The sequence below is a fragment of the Accipiter gentilis genome, chromosome 20 (assembly GCF_929443795.1).
Source record: "Accipiter gentilis chromosome 20, bAccGen1.1, whole genome shotgun sequence".
NCBI lineage: Eukaryota > Metazoa > Chordata > Aves > Accipitriformes > Accipitridae > Astur > Astur gentilis.
In genome coordinates this window covers 6,061,710-6,087,108 of record NC_064899.1, presented here as the reverse complement: position 1 = coordinate 6,087,108, position 25,399 = coordinate 6,061,710, and the positions used below count along the sequence as shown (strand labels likewise).

Genomic DNA, 25,399 nt, shown 5'->3' with positions numbered 1-25,399 from the left:
TATATCCTGTTATACAAGAATATACCAGAGCTGCTTTTAGAAACAGGTATTTCATGGATTCAACACAGGAACAATTGAGCATATTTGGAATTTAAATGTGGCTTTCTGGATATTTGGAGGGCTTGGTCTTTTTGGTTGCTATTTCAAAAGTCTAATGTAATTTTTTTTCCTCATTATTAGAATGTGTGTTGTCAGTCACAATGAAGAATGGTTGTTGTCAGTGAAAGGATGGAAATGATCTGTACTGTGCTGAAAAGATATAATGGAGGACTTGCAATTACATTGTCAGGTGGAAAAAGTAGCAAAAGATTACATGTTACACAAGGCCTCTACAGGAATTCTGTTCACTCAAAATGCCAGTCAGTTGTAAATTGTGATATAAAATTGGTTGTAAACATTTTTAGAACTTATGTTTTACTTGTCCAGAAGTTGTACTGAACTAAATGTAAATAATGAGGGGGTTAACTGTGTCTTACAATCAAAGCTGTGCAGTGATGGCAGTACAGATGTTTATGGACAGGTGGGGGTCCTGATGACTGAGAAGAATACAGAAGCAGTAGCATGCTTATTGGTAAGAATTACCTGATCAAAAAACCTTGAGCTCAGAAATTGTACTACTACTTGATGATGCATATGTGAAGTAGGGAAATACACGAAAAATATTCTTAAAACTCGCCAGTTTACATCCATACGATCCAGAAAGCTTTTGTAACAGTTCATAAAAAGCATGCTAAAGTTAAGGACAGTTGTTTACATGCCCATTCACTGGAACTGATATGTTTCCATTTCTTTATTCCTACTTGTAAAAGTAGAGTCATCAGTGTAACAGTTGTGACCACATTGTCACTTTTTTATCGCAGTCATTACATGAGAGTTCTCTGGAGGGGGCTATTGATAAGCTTCTGCTGTGAACATGGATTTTCTGACTTAACCAACAAACATGTCGAAAGTAGCATAGTTGGCATTCTCCATTATCAATGGATTTTGAGGCACTAGTGACCTTTTAAAGAAATGTGTGGAAACATTTCCTCATCATGATGATGCAGGGCTCTTTTCCTGTGTCATGTAGTACTTTTTGCTTCTAGCAAACAGCAAGAGTACTACACTATAGGAAGAAGAAAAGTATCTTTGATAGCAAAAAAAAAAAATCATTCTCTTCTCAGGGAGATGCAGAAGAAGAGTGATCACTTGTGAGACTTGTAATGGAAACTCTATATAGAAGTATTATTTTTACAAATCTAAATTTCACCCAACAGGAAGACAAACTGTAGGCCATATAATAGAGATGAAATGGCATTCCAGATGCAAAACCAAAACATGCTTTTAAGTGTTACATACCGTAGAAGCAGTGAATCAATACCCTAATAAATTGACATTCTGATATTCAATATTGTCATACCACTTTCTAATATTTAAAAAGTATATAAGAACTGTTAAGAAATAAAATCACACCCTAACCCCCCCCCCCCCCCCCCCCCCCCAATAATGAAAACATGCATTTGTTTTACCTGGAAATGTGCATTAACATGGGTTGATAAGGAGCTCACAAAAATACGGAGATTAAATCCTTTTGAAACAATGATCTCTGCAGTTCTTGATAATGCGTGGTAGTGCATTCTTTTCAGTTTCTTCAGAATGAAACAACTTCTTCACCTGAAATGGAAGCCATTGGACAGCAGCTAACCTGTTCTCTTTCCACAGTCTTATAAATTTCTCAACAAATTAGCTTCAAAGACATCAAAAACAAAAATGTGTGAAAGATTTTTGGAAGGATGGGATAAAAAGAAGCTGGTAAATTAATTATCTCTCCTTGAACTTTTCCGCATAATATTTTTTTCCTAATCAAACTCTGTAATTGAGTAAGTAATCGAGTCCCTGGCATAAAATTTTCTCTTGTTGACTTTACATGGCTCACAAATACAACATCAGAAAATCACACTTTTTTTTTTTAAATCTTCATAATATTATTTAGGAAGAGCAAAGGAGAAAGAAGTAATTTAGAGTATCACATGGGTACACTGCAGATCTGTTTTTTCCAGAGCTTAAAAATGAATATGCTGTTTTAAGATCTTTCATTGAGTAAACAGTATTTGCTGTAGCACTGTCCGACGAATAAGCGACCAAACAAATAAATCATACTTTCCGTAAGAGTTTGAGTACTATTGCACTTACAGCTCTGTGCTCCAGTGAGCTATTTTTATCACTCCTGTTAATATCAGGAAAAGCTATATACATGGAGATCCCACGTAATGCCAAATTTGTTGATTGGGGTTTTAGAGAACTAATAGTTCTTTCTTGTTTGGAAAAATCTGAAATAATCCGTAGGTTGGCATTGTTGTTAATAAGGGCAGGTATGTATTTTCTTTCTGGAAGACCCTGCTACTATGGATGTGTTCCCTTTTTTCCCTCTCTACTGCAAATGGAAAAGAAAAGCAGAGTTTGAGTCTCTGTGCACATAAAAACACCATCCTGCAATGAGAGTAGCTTGACTGAGCAAGCACCAGAAATGAAGGTCAAGAGCATCGGTAGAAAGTCTACAGAAACAGCATTTACAAACAAAGCAGTGCTTCAGTGATGTAAGCAAATTTAGAAGTTTGCAAGGCCTGTGCCAGAGAGTAGTACCGTGAACTGAAGCACTTTTATTGTAGGCTTGTGCCCATTTATAGGAAAGGCATGATTTTTAGAAGTGCTTTATACTGGCATAGCACCTCCTGACTGTAATTTAGAAACAACACAGACTGAAACCACATATTCTTCTTCTGATGGTGTAGTGTGGCCAGGACTTCTTTTAGTAAGAGTGTGTCATCAGGGCATGTGGATTCAAGCTTATGTCAAATTTATGGTCCTTTTACATGGATCTAGGAATCTAAGTTATTACCACAATTACAGATTTATTGATTATAAAGTGAGTTTTTGGTGACAGTGATTGTGAGGAGATGCTGAAAACTGAAGACCACGCAATTTTATAAATTTGTCTACAAAGCATGAAGTAGTTTTCTGCACATTAGCTTAGTAATATATTACCTCAGAGGGGAGAAAGGAGTCATGTATTGCCAGAGCAGAATGCTGTGAAGTAATATAACATTGACCCATGCATTAATTACTTGTTCATACACATTGAAGCCAGACTTCTGACTACCATACAAACAAACCTAGTAGAAATCTGGCCTAGATCTTGAGAATTATTTGGCTGAATGCAACAATGAAGCATTCATTTAAAGTCTAACTGTCATCTCTCATAGTTTAATTTACTGGTTTTGGGTTTGGGTTTTTTTTTTTTTTCCTGTTGATGGTGTTTTCTGATGGCATGGAAAAGATGAGTTTCTAAATGTTCTGAAATTCTGTAGCCCTCCAGGAATAATTTTTTTTTATAGCTTCAGGAATCCATTCCCTCCCACTTTCTCTGGGAATTGCAGAGTTCAGCACTGTCTAACGATATCACAACTGGATGGACCAGAGTCTGGTTCGGGGCTTTTAAAATCTGAATTGTTTTCTTATTTCTGGGTAAATTTGCTAATTCAAGTCTGTGAAACTCGGATTACTCCTTTTTGAAAGAGAGATAATGATACTTGCCCTTTAAGGAGACTGCAAGAGCTAAAAAAATAGAAGCTTTGTAACAAAGACCTTTTTATGATTTTCCTTACTTAGTCGGAATGAAAGGCCATATGATACGACAGAGTCAAGCACTTATCTTACACTACTATCTTGTGGCCGTTCTGCATAAGTTATCACTGCATATGAGCATTTCATGGGTTAAAGGCAGTGTGCTTCCATTCTGAAACAACTCTCCTGGCTATAGAGCAGCCCTGGGAAATGAGTAGTCTTGTTTTGTTTTCTGTTTAAAGGTAACCTTTTTTTTTTTTTTTTTTTTTTTTCAAATAAGACCCAAACAAAAAGACCAACTTGATTTCAGGTGTGTTTTAGAGTAAAGGTTCAGTGAGCTGTAGTCACAGCTGTAGCCCTGAGACCTACTTATACTTTTAGAAGACTTTGGTTAGCATGTTCTGCAACAGGATGCCTGTCCAGCTCTTTAAAACCTGTAAGACAAATATGCTGTGTAAATCCTACTTTCTTTAAAAAGAAAAAAAAAATAGTTTCTATGTCTATCATAGCATTTGCCCAAGTAAAAGATGTCTGGAATGAAAGCTTACTGCTGTGAAGTGAGTTCATATGAAAACTTCAGCAGAGTGGAAGTATTTTTCTTCTATATTGATTTAGACACATAGTACACGGAAGGTATAATTTTGGATTCTATTTTTCTTAAAAATATATAGTGTTCTTTGAAAACAACAGTTTTATACATAAACATTTATTGTGGTGTTTTAGGATTCCATTTTCTATTTTCTTGTCATTCACTGGAGTCTTCCTTTTGCACAGAGAGAAACTAGAACCTAATGTTGACCACTTGTGTCAGCTTTAGTACACCTGATGGTATTTCAGATGTGATTGCTTATGCACCTGCATGCTTCTGCCATTACCCAGTCTCCCCAAAAGCAGCAGCAAAGAAGCGGACTTCAGATAAGCACATCTTGCAAGAGCAGATGTTTGTATGCTGTAGTGTTATACTGTGAAGTTAATATTGTTTCAGTTGTGTTTTTCCTGGATGATTGCAATCCAATTATTTTTTTTCTATCTTGGAAAACCTATTCAGCAGATGGGGGCAATTGCAATTCTGTATTTTCTTCCTCTGTTTGACAAGGGTGGGGAACAGCTTCTTCTCAATTTGTGGACACTGCTATGGATAATACAGTTATCTCCTGGGCTAATGATTCCCTCTGAGAATTCCATCAAAAGGTGTGACATTGCCCTGAGCAGTATATTTCATTAAAACGTATTTTATAGCTCAGACCAAAGGAATCAAGTCTGCGACAAATCTGAGGATGTTTTTACTGCATAGGCACAATGAACATTTCAGTAGTATCAGCTAGGCTCTGATTTTGCAGTGTGTACCATTCAGAATAATTTTATATGTGTTTTTTCCTACTACTAAATTATTGTATCCTTTCTTTTAAATTACATGTTGTGTCTACATAAACATCGAAGGAAGTCAACATGATTGCAGTTCTTATTAGAGAGAAGATTAAAATATTTTTTACTCAGTGTTTTAGTGTGGTACCGTTAATTCTTTATACGTATCTACATTTTGATGGTTTTAGTGAAGCATTAAACAGTTCTCCTTAACAAAAGTAAAGTAAAATGCATACATTCTTTTTTAATATGTTCTCCTATGCTTTACTAAAGCTCATAGCTCATGTTGTTGGGAATAGTTTTGTCATTCCTCTAGGTTGGGCGACTCATTGGTAGACTTCCCTGTGGTAGTGTTGTGCGGGGGCCCTCTTGTCTGGTTAAACTGGTTGGCAATGACAATAGAATTGAGAAGAGGAGGTGCTGCTGCTCTCCTTGAAAGAACATGCTGCTCCCCAAACAGAAGACAATACTTTATTCAAAAGACATAATGGTAGTATCACTACCGGAACTTAAGTTTTGCTTTTGGAATTCTGTGCATGTTATTTTTATTGTTTATTATTTGTCAACAACAAGTTTTAAGTTAATTCTCTGCAGTTATTTCAAAATAATTTAGGTCTATATGTACATAGCTACTTCTACTCTGATTAAATTCATTAGGTTAGTGCAACAGCTCTTGATTTTTTTTTTCAAATCAGCCTCGGATTTGAATTTAGCACATGTATGGGAATCTCTTACTGAAATTATTATTTTTTTTTTCAGCAGAACAGCACGTACCTTATATCCAGATCCAAGAATTTATTGGTAGTCCAATTAAAATATTGTAAAAGTCATTAATAGTCCACTTAAAATGCCACCCACACAACACACCAAGAATCCAAAGTGTTCAATTAAAGCAAACAGGGGGAAGCAGTCACACAATTAAATCACTAACAGTCAACTCTTCTACTTTAGAGCTGCCCCTCTTATCCAGGCTTCTTTCTCATTCTTCTGTCACGCATGGTTTCCTGGTAGCGGCTCATCTTCCTTGGGCAAGCTCAGGGGAGCGTGGTGATCGCTGTGAGTTGTTAGCATCCCACATTCCCAGCAGGAGCAGGATGTTGGCTTCCTACTCAATTTTTTGATTGGTTTTATAGTACTTATTAGTGTGCTTCTTTCCCATTGGTCCCCGCTTCTATACTGTCCAGTAATTTCTGCCTATTTGTGCTCATTTGCTTGATGAGTATGTATGCTTAAATGTTTGGATATATGATGCAGCTAAGCGTTAGCTAAAACAATTAAGTACAAGATGTACGAAGATGAAGGCTAGTGAATAAGGCCAGTAGCTAAGCAGTAGCCATGTGACCATTTGGTTTTGCAGTAAGGCTTTAGCTACCCGATTGCTTTGCAGTTACTAGCACTAACAATACTGTATTAGCTGGGCAATAAGCTTACAATCTGTGCATTCATTTTATAGCAGTTAATATGCTGATACATCAAATTACGAGTATTTAAAGACTCATAGTATCAAAATTAATATAAGAATATAAAGAAAACTCATTAACTGAAATGTTTGGTGTAGCCCTTCTACAGTGTCTGCAGGAATACTAAAAGAAATGTAAGCATTTAAATGGACTGATGGAAGAAAAATGTTTAAGTCTTAGCAAAACAAGGACACCTTGGTTGCTATTCTGCAAAATCAGTCATACACTGCTGATATGGGCTACTTAAAGATTGAGGAACCATTATAAATCATCCTGAATCCAACCTGTTATTAAATATGTCAAGAAGTGGTGCCCACTGGGTTGATAAAGGTGACATTCCAGATATGCTCTTCAGCTATTATTTTCAGTTTCTTCTTTTCCTAAAAATTCAGAGAAATAAAGACAGGAATAATGCGCAACAAGGGATGAAAATTAAATCCCTTCTGGCGGCTTCTGGTTGTGGACAGATTCAGAATATTGAACAGATATGTCCTTGGTAGGAGCATAACCAAATCAGCAGTGATAAGTAATGTTTTCAGAAGCCAGGCCATCGCATTTGTACAAGGAATTCAGAAGACTGCACTAGCTGGAAGTTGGGAAATCGGAGACGTTGCTGTCGGGGAGCAGTAGAGTGAGGCAGCTCCCTGGGGCTTGGGCCACTGGGGGCTCCCCGAGGTGGGTGATGGCAGGGCCAGCCGGGGGCCACTGGGGCAGCCCCAGGCATCGGACACCTCCCTGGGGATGGGGCCAGGCCGAGGGGGGACCTGGCTTGGTGGGACCCATGGCCAGGCTGGGCAGAGTGGGGGGAGTCCTGGGGGCCTGGGGAGGGCTAAGTGGTGAGTGCAAGCGGTATTAGTCTCTAGTGGTTAACAAGGCAAACTCTTGGTCTGCAAAGTCATTTTTAAAATAGGGGTTTGCGTCTAAGGTGAGATTGCTTAGGGAAGCATGTTGAAACAATTTAAGAAAGAAGAAAAAAGCTACTTTAAGTAGCAGTTAAAAAGTTAATATCACAAATCAATATATAATCATCAGATGAGGTGGACTATCATAGAAACTAAGACCTACTGAGAGACATTTTCAGTAGTGTTTTCATAGTCATAGTGAAAACCTCTGATACAGAAATCAGAGCGCTATGTTATAATGTTTGCAATATTTCCCTTGTATTTCTTTTCAGTGCTCGTTACTCAACATTATGAGTAATCATGTTTCAGTTTGCAATGCGTTTGTATTTCTTTTTAAATTAAGAGACTCCTGCAATGTTCCAACTTTCAGTCTGACTGGCACAGCAGGGGAAAAAATAACACCATATTTTGTGTTTATCTAAGTTATTTATTCACATTACTACAGCATGTGAATGTCTCATCCTCTAGTGTATACGTGTTCTCACAGTAGTCATTGGCAGAGGTGGTGGCATCTCATTGAAATGAAATGTCTACACCCTGTTGTGGGATCTGGGTTGAGAAGACTTCTCCAGGTCACACAAGTTAGGTCTGAACTGGTGAACAGAACATGGGTTGGCTTGAGTCTGCATTGCTTAGCGGCATCCCCGTCTCTGTCAATCTGAAAGAGAAATAGTTACAGCAGTCCCAAGTAGAGAGAGAGTCCACTATTGTCCAGCCAGATTTTGCTTCCTCGCTGTCTTTTGTAAGTCATTATGGACATAGCTGCAGAAATAGTCTCCCAAACCATGTGTTTGTAACCTTAACGGTGAATTGCATTTATTCTAATTAGAAATGCTTTTGTGGAATAAACCACCTGTTGTAGAGATGATTTCATAGTACGCAGGGAAAAAGAAAGAAGCGCGCCATGCTCAGGGACATGAATCTCTCATTAATCTGGTAGGCATTGTCTTAAGCAGGGATTCCCAGGGGCTCTCTTCAGCACAACACATACTGCAAATAAGTGTTTGAGAGAAGCCTTGATATTTTTCTACTTGGGCCAATTTGTACTGAGATGGAAGTATTAAAGAAGACAAACAGTCATTTAATCTTTACTTTACAGAAAAACTGAAATATAAACCAGCTGACAAAGGAAAGGCCCTTTTATTATGCAGTAGAAATGCTATGAAAAATCCTATGTGAATTTAAAATTCAGCATTAGAAATTAAAAGGCATAAATCAAAGTGTTATATTTCGAACAATACAAGAAATACTAGGAAGTAGGGAAGCAGGAACTTCTCTTAGCTTTCTCTTGTTTTCAGTTGTTGCCTTACAACTGCAGTGTAAAAGACCCAGTTGCAAATTGAAGGCTTTCAGTATTTATTAACACTCAGATAATTTTCTTCTAGTGACACTCCTGCATGCATTTTTCAGTTGAAGTTTGTTGGGTGACATGATGTTTAGGAGGAATAACAGATGGCTGTGCAATCAGCTAGGCATCTTTTGTGTTTCTCAACTTTTATCACTTGTTAGATGTAAAAGCCCTCTTTAACTCAAAATGTACCTGGATTTTCTTCACTGATGACAAGTACAAATAGTTGTTTCTTCACAACAAAAATACCTAATGTTATTAACTTTTCAAAATGTTCCATGCATTTTCTGCTATCACAGTGAATTTCTGAATGTGCCTTTCTGCAGTATGGTATTGGAACACCATGTCTATGATGATATTTGGGGTTTTTGAGGAAAGCTTACTTCTTAAATTCTACAATAGTTCCTTACTCTGTTGATTTCTTACCCATCTATGTAAGCAATTTCTTAGTTGCTTCATAATTTCATAATTCCAGTTATGAATGCAGTGATTTTTGCTGGGATGTCTATATGGTATACCTGAATACGCTTTTACATACACACATGCAGAGTTAAAAGGAGAGAATGATGATGGAGATTCTTGTGATCTTCTTCAGTTTGGGATAGTGTTACCTTGAGTTCCTTATAGCATCATAAAGTCAGCAAATTTGTCATTTTCTTGGGCATACAAATTTTCTCCTGGGTTTCGTGGTTGTTTTTCCCCATAAATTAGAGACAATCCTTCCGAAGCAAATGTTAACATTTGCAAACACTTAACACTTAGGAATCATTTTATCAAAAAAGGAATCTGCAGGAAGAGAAAAACAATTCTGATTGTTTCTGAAAAATTGGAATACCAGCAAACCAAGGTTAGAATACCAGAATACCTACTATTATTGGTCATAGGAATAGATCACTTCAGAGAACATTTTGACTTTATAGGAAGTTTGGATGCCTGGCATTTTACATTGAGTGAATTATTCCTTTGTTAATAGAATACAGTACTATTCTGAGGATAACAAGAGATGTAACCAGAATTTTGCCCATCACTACTCTAAAGCAAAGGTATAAGACTGTTCTGTGGGCCTATAAAGGCAAAGCCAAGAAAACAGACCCTTTCTCTGCTACTTTCTTTCTTCCATTTTCAAAGTAAAAAAAAAAAAAGGGTCCGCAGCGATGATCCACTTTTGTTTGGGGTATTCAGTCAGATCTTCTTGTGGCTCAGATAAGTATATGGTGCATTGAACGAAGTCACGCTGAAATTTATATGAGCTGACAATCTTAATTTTATTAGACTTCCCCCTCCCAACTCCCCCTACAGGGCAAGACATAAATTTTGTGCAACACCATAATTTCATAGATTTAATACACGAGATAAAAAATGTTACCAAGCCCCATATGCTTGCTCCTCTTACAAATAGCAAGCTAGATCATTTTAAAGGCAAGAAAAAGACTTGGCAAAAAGGGTGCAAGAAGAGAATGAGAAAATAGCAGCACCTCTGTATCTTATGCCTTAAGTCAGAAAAAAAGATGATTTGTACCTCCAAAAGTCTTACTTTCTCTCTATCCAACCCAAATGATTTCTAAACTGAGAATGGAAAGTAGTCTGAAAACTGACACCTTGTGTTCCATTAATAAAAAATAATATCTGGCATTCTGATTCTGCTTTGCTCAGATTCTGTATAGAAACTTGGTAATGCCACATTGCAGATGTTGAGATAGTCAGGGCAGTGGGATAAGAATAAGTGAGTTCTTAAAATTAGGAAGTTTCCCTTCTGATTTAACATCATAATATAACTGCGCAATACCTGAGGCTGTTCATTTCTGCATTATCACTTTGTTCTCATTATGCACCTCAATAAATACATTCTGTTCTCAAAGTTGTTTTAAAGAAAAAAACCACAAAGCCTCTTAATCTGTCAAGAAATCACCTCTCCTTCTCAGAGAACACATGTTCATTTTTAATCTAAACAGGCAATTCTTTAAAGTCAATTTAGAAGCACTGAGACTTAATGGGTAGCTGTTTCATGTCATCTCTTAATACAACAGTAACTCCCCCCCCCCCCCCCCCCCCCATATAAGCTTTATTCTACTCAAGGAGGGGTATAACACACTTAACATGTATTTTACAGTACAAAGTGTGTTAGGAACAATGAAAATGCTGGCAGTATCAGTCAAAGTTCATTACTTCATTATTAGTAATTTAAATACAAGCAAATTAGATGACTTTCTAATTAAAGCAAACAAAACCCAGAGAAAATGGCTTTGTTTTGTTGAGGGATAGAGTAATGCTGGACAGACATCTGTCACTGCCATACTGCACAGTTTCCTTTTACAGTAAATGATGCTGTCTTTGGGGCCACAGAAGATAACATAGGTGGTGGGACTGAACTACAATCATTGAAGCAAACAATCCTCAGTGTGACTACTTCAGGCTTAGTGCTTAAGGCAGAGTTTCTGGCTGTGAGTGCTGTAAGATAACTGCTAGAAGGACTAAAACCAAACCCACCCCAGTTACTGGAATATTCTCAATTTAGGGAAGTTTTCTAGAATGGATGTAGAACCCAAGAAATCCCAGCTTAAAAAATTAACTATGCTGGGTGGAAATGACCCTGAACAGAACGATTGACTTGCTAGAAATAGCACATGAGGAATTATGGCAAGAGGTGGGAAGGTTAAAAACTAAGTGGAATTGTGCTAACAGCAATATTGTAGTTTTTATATCTTATGTGCAATAACCTTTTGTGAAATTGAATATGTCATTTTATATGATTTTATGTGTATATATTCTACAGCTGCACTCCAATTCCGACAAAGGTGATGGATCAGTCAAATACATTCTTACTGGAGAAGGGGCGGGGACTATATTTATTATTGATGACACGACTGGAGACATCCATTCAACCAAAAGCCTAGATCGAGAGCAGAAGACACACTATGTGCTTCATGCCCAAGCTATTGATAGACGGACAAACAAGCCACTCGAGCCTGAATCTGAATTTATTATCAAAGTGCAGGATATCAACGACAATGCACCAAAATTTACAGATGGACCATACATTGTTACTGTGCCAGAGATGTCTGAAATGGGTAAGGAAAACAAATTGTTCTATTCAGCAGTCTTTTAACAAGTGAAAATGCCACATACTGTTTGACAAAATTGTGACACGTTATTGTATTGCTGATTGTATGTAAAAGATATTAACAATTGAGATGATAAGAAGACATCAAATGCAACCTCGTATGTTACTTGCGACATTCATATTAAGAAAACAGTACACACACACACACACACGAACTATAGAGGAGAGTCACTCTTATTCTTGAATGCCTTAACAGACATTCCTGGGCAAATGGTACTTTGCACTCTAGCAACAAGAAGTATTCATATATCCTCCTTCAACTACACACTTTATGGCCTTCTCTTATGCCTGCATGAATAGTCTATGCCATTCACAGAATTAAACAAATACAAAGGAACAGTAGTTTTCTAGATTATTTTAGACCATGGTGTCATATGTTTATTTACCTTTATTAAGTTTCTTATGAAGTGAACCAAAGTTCAAAAAAGTACTGATCTTTGGTTTTCCCTGTTAGACATGTAGTTCAGATATTCTTATTCTTTGGGGTGCTACATTATGCAATCAGTTTTCTTTATTGCTTCTCTGGTGTTGAAATTAGTTTGTAACTTTCCTCTAATATCACAACACCAAAGCTACATAACTAGTCTAGAATAGACAGATGGAAATACTACTTTTGTGCTAGATATTTTTTAAGAAAGCTTGACTGTCATAACTGGTCTTTGTGAAATATGTTTGCTGTCTTTTGTTACTGAATGGACAGTACAGATATTTACCTCATGAACACACACTTTTCACTTCTCTCTTGTTTCATAGGTCATTGTTCACGTATTGCCCTTCAACTTCCCTTTTATGAATTTTCTTCTTTCCACAGTCTGTTTCCCTCTAATGGGGAATTGTTACTTCATCTTTGCTTGAAATTTTTATTTCTCGGTCCTCCCATATTTAAATATCATTATTTATTAACATTATTATTTCTAATAGCCTGTTCTGGGTCTCTACCAGACGAGCAATCCTTATTAGCCATTCTCTTTTGGTCAGTACCTAGCTACTGAAGATTTTCAGATTATAGGTCAAATATATTTTTATTCCTTAAAATAATTTGCAAATTGTTCATTGTTCTCTTAAACCATAGCTTCCTCTCAAATACTGACTTCCTTGATCTCATCTTTTACTTCTCAGAGCTATGAACATATCCATTCCATCTACACAGTGATGCTAGTGCATATAACAGGACATGTTTTTAATGTAGAATTCCCTATTTTAACTATCTAAGCATACTATTGCCAATATCATTCCCAAGAGAAATTTATGGAAGTACGGAAGGGTGGTATTTCTGTGAGTAATGTCATAATACCAGGACTATTTAAGAAATATACCTTTGTGGGAAGTAGAGTGAGGGGATGGAGCTCCCAGTAGGACTATTGTGGGCCTATACAAAACCTGTGCAGTTGTCTTTGATAATTCACTGTGGCACAAAGCTTTACTGTTAGAGTTGCAGTTCATTTCAGTAGCATCTAAGCTCTTATCTCAATTGTCTCTCGTCACACCACAGACTGTCTTGATGTGAAATTTGTTTCTGTTATCGACTGTCTCCAAAAAAGCATAACTGTTCCTCTTTCTTCAGTTTCCTTTGTCTTTAATGGAGACCATTTTAGTTAATTGATTATTTCCTTCCCCTGTGGAAGCCTTTTATTTTCTGCATGAGAGAGAGAGTGGAAAGGAAATCAATGTTATCCTCAAAGTCAAAAGCGGCCAATATAATTAATTTTTATTTGCTCATTCCATTTATGAAAGTTCCCTTTTTTTTCATCCTCTCAAAATGTAGTATTCTTACATAGAAATTAGTCATGATTCTGTAGTAGCCTGAATCTTGGTATTACTGTACAACTACATTATACAAGTTATTGTTTTCCAAAGAAAAATTTGAATAGTTAGTCTGAGATGGCATTTTGGGTTATAAAACAGAGTAGATTATGGCAAAAAAAAGGAAGTTTTAGTGATAAAGTAAAGCATTAATGCATATGTTTTATAAATGAAATACTTTACTGGTTGTACTGAGTCTATTCCACATATCTATATCTATTCCACAAAGCTTTCCAGTTGTGTCAATAAAACTGAATTTTCATATCGCACTGTATAGGCAGTCTGCTGTAGGCATACATTATATTTTCATTGCAAATTTATGGTGATTATTTACTTTTTCCCTTATTGATTGGTTTGTGTTTGTTGCATACTGAAAGCATTTTATTGTCTGCAGTCTCAGGAAGACTAATTCTATTATTGCTTCCACAGGATACATTCTTTCTATCAAATAATGGAGCTCCCTATGACATTTTTATTAGTTCTGTAATTAGCACATTTTTTTTACATTTAGCTGCGGAGTCTATACATAACTGAACTTCTTGTTGTTACTTTATGAATTCCTAAGGCTACTTTACTACTTCAAAAATTTCTTTTGTTTTTTTTACATGGTCATTTAAAGAACTTTCAATGTTACTCTCTCTCTGTAACAGCCCTCATGCCTAGTGGCAGGTGGTATTTTTGATCTCTGCTGTGCTGTTCAGTTTCAGCACCAGGTTCCTGTCTGTCTCCTCAAGAAGTTAGCTGGTATTTTTCCCACAAGTTGAATCTTTCTTGATCTACTTGTAAAAGCTCGTAGGACCTTTATGGCTTTTCTTTTTTTAGCTCACTGACAAGAAAGTACAGGTAAGTTTGATTAAATTATTTGCCAAAAATACTAGATCACAGTGTTCACTGTGGCACAAAGTGAACATATTATTTACGCTTTATGTACTATGCTGAAAGAGCTGAAAGAAAACACCTATTCCTTGCCTTCATTGAACCTTTTTTCCTAAAAGTTGGCTCAGGAACCAAGGTTTATACCTGAAATGATTTCTTCTGCAGTGTAAAAAACTCAGTTTCATTGAGCGCTATAACTATGCTCTGTTTTAAGGTTTATGAAAGAGTAGTCATTATCTAAATGTAAAAGGAAATAAAAACATTTTCAATCAGTAAAAGTCTTCCATATCTGCTCATTTTCAGATAGCTTCAAAATGAGTGAAATACTGCATATTAAATTTTCTAGTGTGAGGTCATACATAAGAAGAGTATTCCCGATAAATTCTACTAGGAAATTAGTAGGCATAGTGGACTTCCCTGAACTCCTTTCCAGGGTATTATAATATGAGGTAGTCATAATTTCAGATAATCTGCACGACAGTATTCATGGTCTTCATAAATATGATTTGTATGAGAAATACCTATTTATGTTCCTGTGTTGTTTGATTTTTATCTTCTAATGAAGATAGCTGACAAAAAAAAAATATTGAGATTTTCTACAGTGAGGACTTGGATCAGTATTATAGTCATTGGACTTGAAGTGTTGATTTCCTGGTGAAATCACTGTTTTCTAATGTAGAATGAAACTAAAACACGTTGTGTTGACTTAGTGTTTTAAGACAATTGTAAGAATCAGTTTAGTTAAGCAGGAAATCCCTGTGTTCATTAAACTTCACCTTTTTTTCACTTGTTTTACTTTTTGTTCAATATTGATCCATTTGAGATTCTAACAGTGCAGCAAACTATGGAAAGTCATGCATACAGATTTGCATTCTCAACAGACATGTTTTATTGAACTGTCTCATTAAACATTAAAAGTTTGTCTTCAGAGAGACAGATTGAAGTATTTCCCTTCAGCTTTTCTTTGATACATAACTTTACAAAATTTTTATTGTAAACATATATTTAAAAAAGAGAAAAACAAAAGAAGAGATTTTGAAATAAAACTACAATTTGGTTTCCTTGCTTATTTTTGATAGCAGAAAAAAGGCAAAGCTTAGAGGGTGGTGTTCAGAGCATACAGACATATTTTCCAGCTCTGTATACAGCATTAGCTAAGAAAACAGAATTCCCAATATGTAATCTCTAAACTGTAGTGGGAAATCATGTGGAATGGTACTCTGAATAAGCAGAACCTCCACTTCGGGGAAAAAAGTCTTTTTTTATTGCCTAACTGGAGTGTCAAAATGCTTTCATAGCAAAACTTTGAGTTTTTCTTGACAGGCACTTTCACAGTAGGTGAATGAAGAATGTATGGAAGATATGCCTCTGGGTCCAATGTTCGTATCTGTTCTGAGGTCTCCAGGGAAATTAGATCCTTATTTTTTTATTAGATTATTTTCTTCAGAATTGTTAACATTAGAAACAGCAAGGTAGCTGTACCGTATATTTTTCCATCTAAATCCTTCATTACACATAGCTCAACAGCAAAAACTGATGCTGCATCTGAATGGTACAAATATATTTAGAATTTTGATTTGTCTGTCATGTTGATGAGCTGAATGATGCTAACTTGGAAGGAATAATTGGAAGGTAAGGGTAGCCTCTTTACCTTTTCTCTCAGAAGGTGTTCCAACCCACAGCTTTCACAAGCTGCCTTTCCTCTGCGCTCAGCAAATCGGGCAAGAGTTTGGCAAAAGGCCAGTATGGGTGTATCTTATAAGATGCTGAGCATGCTTGTGTAATACAGTGAAAAATTAAGCATCTGATGAGCTACATTGCACTGAATGAGGTTTTGAGAGGTGGGGTGGGGGGTTGAGTTAAAACTTGTGATTCTGAGTGTTCCTTTAGATGAAAAGAGAACACTTTGCCACTATTCAATACCAAATTACTATTATCTGGTGTTTCTTAGGAGAGACACACAGATGTGTTAGAAAATCACTGTGGTGCATTTTAAGGTATAATAGCATTCCATTCATGCTTAAATGACCTGTCCCCTGCTTATGTGAGATACCACCTTTCACTAGCCCCATTTCTTTGTCCCACATCAATGAGCAATACAAGCACTTGTATTCTATCCCTACCTTTTAAAATAAGGAGCAGTGAGAAGGAAGTCTCTGAAGAATGGGAGAACCATGAAATCTCAGTATTTATGGTATTTTCTTCTGAAATAGCCAAAAATCTGTTCATCCATTCCATAACCTACCTTGATTTTCTAGAACCCTGGGAAAAAGTGCAAATAGGAACTCAACCTGTTAGATGAGTAGGCAACTGTTGGTAACTTTTTTTCTGGAAGCAGGAAAATCTATAGATGAAAAGGTACAGAAGTTGCCCAGCACTCTGGGTAGCAAACTCTGGTAGGTGACTGTACTGCTTGGATGGATATGTTTTTCTTGTATGCAATTAAAAAAAATAAAATCATTGTGTATGAGTAACCTATTAATATTTCATGATTCCACAAGAGTCTAGCATAAAATAATGAAGCCATGAATAAAGGAAGAACAACAAATTAGTGTGGACAGGCCTTCACTCTTGAATACAAGCTTAACTAGAAGACAGAAAGGTCACAGCTTTTCCACTTCAAGTTAGAATTTGTTGCCTGGACTACAGAAATATATCATTACAGTATTTAGACTGTAGAAGAGGGGAAAAAATGCATTTTCGGTTCTTTGAAGTGACTTGATGTGGTTTGCAGGAACTCTTTTTCTAAGTTTAGATACCAAATAAATATGACTGAATAGATTCCTAGAACATTTTAAGAAAATTACACTATCTTTAATTCATATTTGTTTACCTTGCCACATAAACCCAAATACAGTAATTTAGTCAGTTTTACCATTAACTCTTGAATAACTATGAATAGATTACTAGCTCCAGCTTGATTTTATTACAATATTCAAATTCATCAAGATGTCCTTATATCTGCTGCGTGAATATATCTATGTATGAGACTGTATGTATTTGGCCTGTTTAGAGACCAGGAAACACTATATTTAAGTGTGCAGACACATTTGCTGTACCTTTTACTAAATCACCAGTAGAGATACAAAAAGCAACTTTTGACATCCAATTTTGTGTGGCACAGATGAATGAATAGTTTCTCAAACAGTGAAGTATCCAAATCTGTGAAGATTTGCATGCTTACTTTACTGTACTTGAAGTGAGACTCCATGATTTTAGGTATTTTGTTGCCAGTGTACACTGAGGGTGTGCACAGTAACAAACGGTTCTGTGCAATGGAAACCTATCTATGAAGTTAATCGGTTGGAACTGAGGATCTGATGTCCACACCATATGTTTTTGGGAAGTCTTATTTCAGATTAGCTGTTGTCTGGTCTCTGAGACTGAATGCCCATTAGCAGTCAGAAAAAATCACATGTGCTCCTAAAGCACATCTGGTTTAGCTTCATCCAAAGGAGTCTAGTTAGCATGCTCTGAAACTGTTCTATGAGGCAAATCAAAGTACGACAAATGGGGGAGATCAAGGGATTCAATTCAAAAGCATACTTCTCCTTACAGCCAAGATGTGAAATTGAACACCCCAGAGTGTAGGTGATGCTTTAGTGGTTAATTTAACTGAGAAGCCACTTTCAGATGCAGAATTATATGAGAGCAGCCTGTTCTGTTGTTATTACCGCTGTGTTCTAATAGCAGGCCAAAGGAGTCTGTTGAAAGCAGTGTCTGTAGAAGGATAAACAAGTGGGATGAAGACTGAACCTTTATAAACTTGCCAATCTTTCATTTACTTGTTTCTTATGTGAAGTGTTGGGCAATGATAGCAAAAAAGATTCATCATTAAATGTCTTGAAAAATACAGTAAAATGTAAAATCACTTGTTTCTATTCTATCTGTGAAGTATTTATGCATTTTATTTTCTACAAAGTGTTACTCGTAAGTTATCCCACTTAGTGACATGCTAGAAACTGATGCTATTTTTCTAATGGTATTTATTAACAGCATACGAATATTTGTCATTTGAACTCCTTTTCCTTCTAATTTGGATCCATCATTGGAATCCCAGCAAGGTTCTAGTATTATTTCATTTTCAGATCTTTGAGGGCTTCCAATAGCTAGATTTTTTGATTGCTTTAGTATCTTTTATTGATATGGGGGTGTTTATGCAAATTATTTTAAATATGCGCTTCAACATTAATTTGTATTGTGGATGAAGATAATCCTGAAGTCCATAAATATGAGTTGTTCGGAAGTCTAAGCAGTATCCAAGTTTGGGGTCTGTATGTGTGAACATGCATAAATATGCATGCTATGTAGTTACTATTTCTTTTTTTATATATATATATATGTAATTAAGTTACATATAGAGAGGGAAAGAGAAAAAGGTTTTTTCAAATGAGTAGAGTTTTATTTAAAAATATGATAGGATAATAACACATAGAGAAAATGTTATTAATCGCACAATTGCAGAATGTGGGTACTGTAGAGGTTTCAAAAATACGTCTAAAAATATTTGTCCAAAAATTATATTTATTATCAATTAACCTTTTTTTTCCTGTATGTACAGGTACATCTGTTCTACAGGTGACAGCCACAGATGCAGATGACCCTACATATGGAAACAGCGCCAGGGTAGTGTACAGTATTCTTCAGGGACAGCCATATTTCTCTGTTGACCCTAAAACAGGTGTGTATTTTATATTCCTGTCAATGTGATTTGGCTAATGTGTTGCAGTTAACCAAGTCTGGTAGATGAAATCCAACGTACAAAATGCAGGTGGGTAGGATAATTTTTTTTAAATTCCTGTTATATCCTACTTGGTTTAACACTATGAAATTTAGGAGTTGCTATGTTTTGCTGAGTACTAAAATGAGCCTACTGTGTACAAAATTAATTCTGCATCATGCCATGATATGAGCCATTCAGCCAAACTGGAATAGCATTTTTTTCATCTTTTCAAGCCTCTTGTTTAGCAAGTGAATCAAGTGTGCCTAATATGTTATGATTTTAAATGCTTTGTTTTGCCTGAAGGATAGGCTTGGGAGGATTATTGAATGTGTGCTTCAACACATATACCATAATAAATGAATATCATTCTTGTATTTCTAAAACTGATGTATTGCCATTTCACTGAAAATTTGTTCTATGATTCAAGAAGTAGAATGAGCTGAAATATTTATGCTTAAGCTCTATGCATTGTCCTCTCCTTTTTTTCTACAAAGTGTAAGTTATGTATAATGAATCCAAATTGGTTTCTTTAAAGAGAGAAGAAATCTCTTTTGGGAGACGGGGTTGTTACTAGTTTTGGATTTTCTGAAGAGCATTATCTTAAATATTAATATGAAGATACATTTTTAGTATGCATTTATAGACCTTCATAATGAGGAAATACAGTTTAAGAAAGTATTTTTTTCATCTGAATTTTGTAACTGGTTTTCCCCATCTATATCGAAGCTTTAATACTGAGAGGAAAGAAAGAAATATAGTGATCTCTACACTTAACTATAGGGAAGAATAATGATTTTTAAAATGTGGTGAAGTGAAGTAAGTATACTGTAAATAGTTTTCATTGTAATATTTTTACATTTAAGTGTCTTTGTGTACATTAATCTCTGTGAAACTTGGAGGTATACGCTTGCTTCATTACAAGTGTATCTGTGCCATCTCAGCTAGCTTTGAGGTTTGCTTTGAGTAGGAGGCTAGACTCGATGCCCTCCAGCAGTGTCGCTCAACCTAAATTATTCTGTAAATTTGTGAGCTCATGTTAGAAAGGTCTACGAATGCAAAGCCTGACAGGATCATGTTGGAGGACTATATAAGGTGCTGGGAGGCAAACCTGATGCAAGGCCTGTTCATACATACTGTGTTTTGGGTACATGTGCTGGCACACACCTTACCCAGCTGTGTGTGCATGGAGCCTAGCAGAGTACTGGCTGGCACAGGCTAAAACCACTCTGGGGTACATGTTAACAACTAAGAGGTATGGAAAATTAGTGGTACAGTGCTCAAGCTCTCTCTGCCCTTGTTTTTACTTAGAAATACAACCCTGGTCTACATTTCTATTTCTGTTTTAGCACTCTGAGGCAATGGCCTATATTTTTTGTTTTTATAATGGTACGGAACTTGTAGTCTGGAGCTGCAGTTCAGTCAAGGAAGAATCATAATGGATGTTCTCAATATTGGGTCTGTATCACAAAAGAAAATATTACTGTTGTATCACTGTTTGTATGTTATAAAGAAAGTAGATGGGAGTGTATTTTCACTCCCCAAGCCTTAGGCTTTGACAGTGGTTTAATAACACTTTATGAACTTAAACTGTTCTTAATATGTGTATAGAGTATGAAAATTCTTCTGATACCTTAGTCTATTAAAATAGCAAAAGAATAAAATACCTTACGAGCTAAGTAGACAGTAAAAGAGTGAAAAAAATGGAGAAAGCTTTTTGATTTGATAAGTTGTCTTTTTATAATTGCAGAATAGCAGTTAATTTAATTTGGCATGATATAACGGGAAGAAGTAGAATATTGGAAATGATGGGAAAGTCTTGAAGAATAGAGTGTTTCACTATGAAATTTCACTTTGAATTTCTGGGTTTTAAGGCCCATTTTCTAAAAACATCACTCTTCTGAATTTGCAAGCATTTCAGTGACCTATTTTTCCTAAGGCTTCAATTGTTCAATTCCATCTTAATTATATTTTATCTGGAAGTTTTCTGAATTTACACTGACATGCACAAACTCCCTTTACAAAAAAGAAGGGCCAAGACAGGGAAGAAGAGAAAGGTCCCAACATTCATGACTGAATGTAATGTTTGTGAAGCCTAGGGTTCTTTTATAGCTATCAGTAAAGCTTCTTGGAGCTATTAGGTACAGATATCAAGCTGTTCATAGCTCTAGTGCAACTACTCATCTTAAGAAGTCTTCTGCTTCTAGCTTAGTGCTGCCTGAACTTGGTTTTAAACAACTTACTATCTGAAGATTTAAAAGTTATGATTTTTAGGAGCTTAGTTTGGGATAGTTTAAATAGGATTTTAGAACTCGTACATCTAAAACATAATAGTGGGCCAGCACCAAATTACAAACTTTGAAGTAAAAAAAGCTGTGGTTTTGGTAAAAGAACATCTTTGTTAGCTTATCTGATAAAAGCTTGTCTTCACACAGCCAAAGGAGGGGAGGTGCAGTGCTGGAAGAGTAACCTCCCTGCCCTAATTAGAGACTTGAGCCTGGACTTCTCCCAGTGCTATACCAGGAGAGCTGAAACCCATCATGAGGAGTCAACAGGAGATGCTACCCTGATCACCCTTCAGGCTGAGGGAGCTACTGCCTACAGAGGAACAGGACACATTATGGGATGCAGGGAGGAGCTTTATGGTATTGTGCTAGACTTATTCTTGGATGTTTATAGGAAGGACCATAGGCAGGGAAAAGGAGGGATTGAGATGGATTAGGGAGGAAAAAAACAAGGGAAAAATAGAGGGCTAAGGGGATAAAAGGGGCCAGTCGTGTATAAACAGGCTCTTGCTCAGCACCATTGTGTAGTTATGCCTGTGCTTGATCAGCATGGTCTGTCCTGTATCTTACTGTGCTCCATTTCTAACTATTTTCCTGAGTAAAGGGGCTCTCTATCAGTGTGCATGTGTGTGTGGACATTTACGTGCCAGCAACTGGAGCTGGACCATGCGTCAGAGGGGCCTGTGTGTCTGTGGTGCTGGTAAACTGGAGAGTGCAGAGTGTGTGCGTATTGCATGGGTGCCCGCGTCAGAGTCTCAGGCTGGAGTAGCCAGTGAGTCAGATGAGTGGCTTGGGCGCCAGGTATCCATGTGGCCAAAAGTCTGGGCCAGATACTGGAGAGACCAGAGGTCTCACAAGTCAGCTGTTGGACCGGCCAAGAGGTCCAGATGGATGTGTGAGCGTGTCCAGGATTAGAAGGGGGACTGTGCTTGCAGCTGGAGGGGAGCTACGGGCCTCGTACTTGTATGCCCGTGTGGCAGCAAGTGTGAAGGCTGGGCATCCAGGTGCCAGCTACTGGATAGACTGAGTGTCTAAGGCAAGTTGCAGGAGGGATCCATGTTGAGTATGTGCATATATTTCCAACTATAAGCCATCCTTCCTCCTGATGAGCTGGAGAAGGATGAGGCTGTTTGTGCCATTTGTGTTTGAGTGCTGAGTGTTTCTCCCTGTGTGTCACCTGCTGCGTGTATGTGTTGCATCTGTGTGTGTGTGCCTCTTGGGAACACACGCTTGGCCTCACTACTGCTTCTAAATCGTGGATTAAAAACAGGGAGCTGCAGAAACCTCATCTCCATCAGGCTACCAGATTTGGCAGCTCCCAACAATCTTTAGTTTTTCAGTTGATTGGCTCTAGGGCCTGTGTTTTGTTATGTTTTGTTTTGGGTTTTTTTCCCCTGGGAAGGAAGAATTGTAAACTGTGTAAAAATTTGCTGCAACTATGTTGTTATGGCTGTGAATGTCAGAACTACTGTCTATGCGTAACATAAAATGAAAGATTTTCAAAATCCTTTGAATTTGAATGACTTTCTAGGAATTGTTTTGTATTTGTGTTTATTAATTATTTTTAGTAATGAGCTATGTAATTAGTAATTAGTTGTGACAGCCTGCGCTGGTTCCTGTTTGCTTTCCTCCCCAATTGCAGCAAAATATACTGCTGAATTTTTATAAATAAATATGTATTAATAATGTTGATGAAAGAGAGAGAAGTCAATGTCTAGATCCTAGGTGTATTTGCAAACATTAGGTGTATAGGATTATATGATTTTTTAAATCAAAATATTCAGGGAACCCCAGAAAACATGAGTCGCTTGGCCTTTTAGGGTACCATTAACCTCACTGTAAAAATAAAATAAAAAGTTAAGTTACTAGTGAAGAGTAGAGCAAATAATTTATTAATGTACTTAGTACTTTAACATGGTTCCAGTACTTTGAACATCTTCTGAAATGCCCAAATATACATGAAAACTTTTCCTGGGAGTTTGAGTTACAAATTTAATACCCCACCTTTCCCAAACTGTGAGGTTTTTTGATCTCTGAACTTGATGTAGGATCTGTCCCTGCTTGTTCTTTCCTTGTGTGAAGTGTGGCTCATCAACAGTCAATATTTGACTGGTAACCCAACCCCAGAAGCTCATTTTTTTCTGAGGAAACCTCAAAGTAGACTGTATGCTTTTTCTAGCAGCAATAGCAGCCCCCTTTCAGTTGCCACATGCTTTGGGAATAAAAGCGAAACCCGGAGTGCAGTTCTACTGCTTACATCGTAAACCCGTATCTGGAGGACGTTAGCTACACACAATTCTTCGCAGATGCATCAGTCTTTCTGAACAGAACATACAGAGTGAATTAATCTGTGGGGCATTTGTCCTTTCAAATCAGCAGTTCTGGCTGTAACTGTGATGAAATAAGAGATTAAAACCTTCATTCATGGCAGTTTTGAATTGAAATGTAGACATTGGTGGGATGGGAGAGAAACACATTTATCATTGAATTGAATGTGAAAAAAACATTAGATATTTGTATTTATAATGATCTGCTGTTACAGCAGCAATATTAGAAAGATCTTAATCATGGATCAACTTGTCTGGGTTTTTTTTACTTGAAGATATTAAATAGTAAAGAAATATGTATGCCTATTTATGAAAGAACATAACTGCAAATTAGTACAGACAAATTATGAAGTGTGAGGAAAGTGTCAGCCTCCTCCTGCTTTCTGTCTTCACAATAATATGAACAATGGCTTCAAGCATCCCTATAAGAAATGACCGATTCACTAGTTATTTAGTTTGGTTCCTGACAGAGAGCACAATACAAATGATAAACATAGTCAGTGGCTGAATAGATGCTTCCAAATATAGAGGTGCACCTCACAAAAACCAAATGAGCAACCCCTGAAGTTCAAGGCGTTTGTCCTCATCTGTAACTATCATTCTTATCCTTTTCTAAAAGTTCTAGGCCATAGTTCATATGGGAATGGCAGCTTTTTTGGCATTATAGTATGGAGTGTAATTTTAAAGTTGCATGTGTATTCCTCTGCAAAATGAGAAAAAAAAAAATATTGATTGCTTATCAAGTTATTCACAGATTTGGTACTGCTAAATAAATACTGATAATTTAAAAAAAAACATTAAGTAATGGATTCTATTAAAATGAAGTTATTTAAATACTGAGTTAATAATTATGGATGTAATGGATTAAGGTCTACCTCATTTCCTTATTTTAGAGAAAATAACTTAAAATTGGCATAAAGAGGAGTTTCATAGACTTCCCAGTACAAAAACGAAGAACACTTGCTGCATGCTTTAGTAGAACAGTCTGTCGGGGTATCTCAGATAAGGATCTACCGCACTAATTCAAGTAATGATAAGGTATTTCGTGACCCTATGTCTGCCATACATATGAAATCATACTAGTTAGTAAAATCATTTCAGAAACCGAATTCTGCCACTTATTTGAATGAGCATCCTTATTTTTTGTATTAAGAATTCATACTTTTTTTTAGTTAAAATACCTTTCTTAGTGACATCTGCTTAAAATAAGCATGCTTACTGGGGTTAATGATCCCTGGCTGATATGCAGGTTGGTTCATATTAAAGTGCTAACTGAAACAGGAAAGTCCTGTGTTAACTCTGTTTGCTTAATGCTGAGAGGCTCCAATATAATTTTAATGACCTTACAGGGCTATAGAAGTATCTTGCATAACCTGAATCCTTCTACTGTAAAGGAATACTTTATGACATCCCCCTGACTCCACAACTAAGGCACCACAGCTGATGTCCAGGTTCCTGTAGTGACCTTAAAGTAAACTTAACCTTCTCTATCACAGTTTTTGCACATGGGCTCTTAAACTGTTACTGTTCAATAATTAAATCTTATAAAACCAGTCAGGGCGATTGCATTAATCATAACATTTTGCTAA

At 36.6% G+C, this 25,399-nt stretch overlaps 1 protein-coding gene across 5 annotated transcripts in view; it reads left to right on the top strand.

Annotated features, from left to right (window-relative positions):
* The window catches only part of CDH18 (cadherin 18), a 512,714-nt gene that overhangs the window by 372,967 nt on the left and 114,348 nt on the right, over window positions 1-25,399 (top strand). For all 5 annotated transcript variants that reach the window (XM_049823983.1, XM_049823986.1, XM_049823985.1 and 2 more), the window contains 2 exons: window positions 11,452-11,746; window positions 19,040-19,159. In XM_049823983.1, the coding sequence (XP_049679940.1) occupies window positions 11,452-11,746; window positions 19,040-19,159 (415 nt within the window). The remainder of the gene's footprint in view (window positions 1-11,451; window positions 11,747-19,039; window positions 19,160-25,399) is intronic.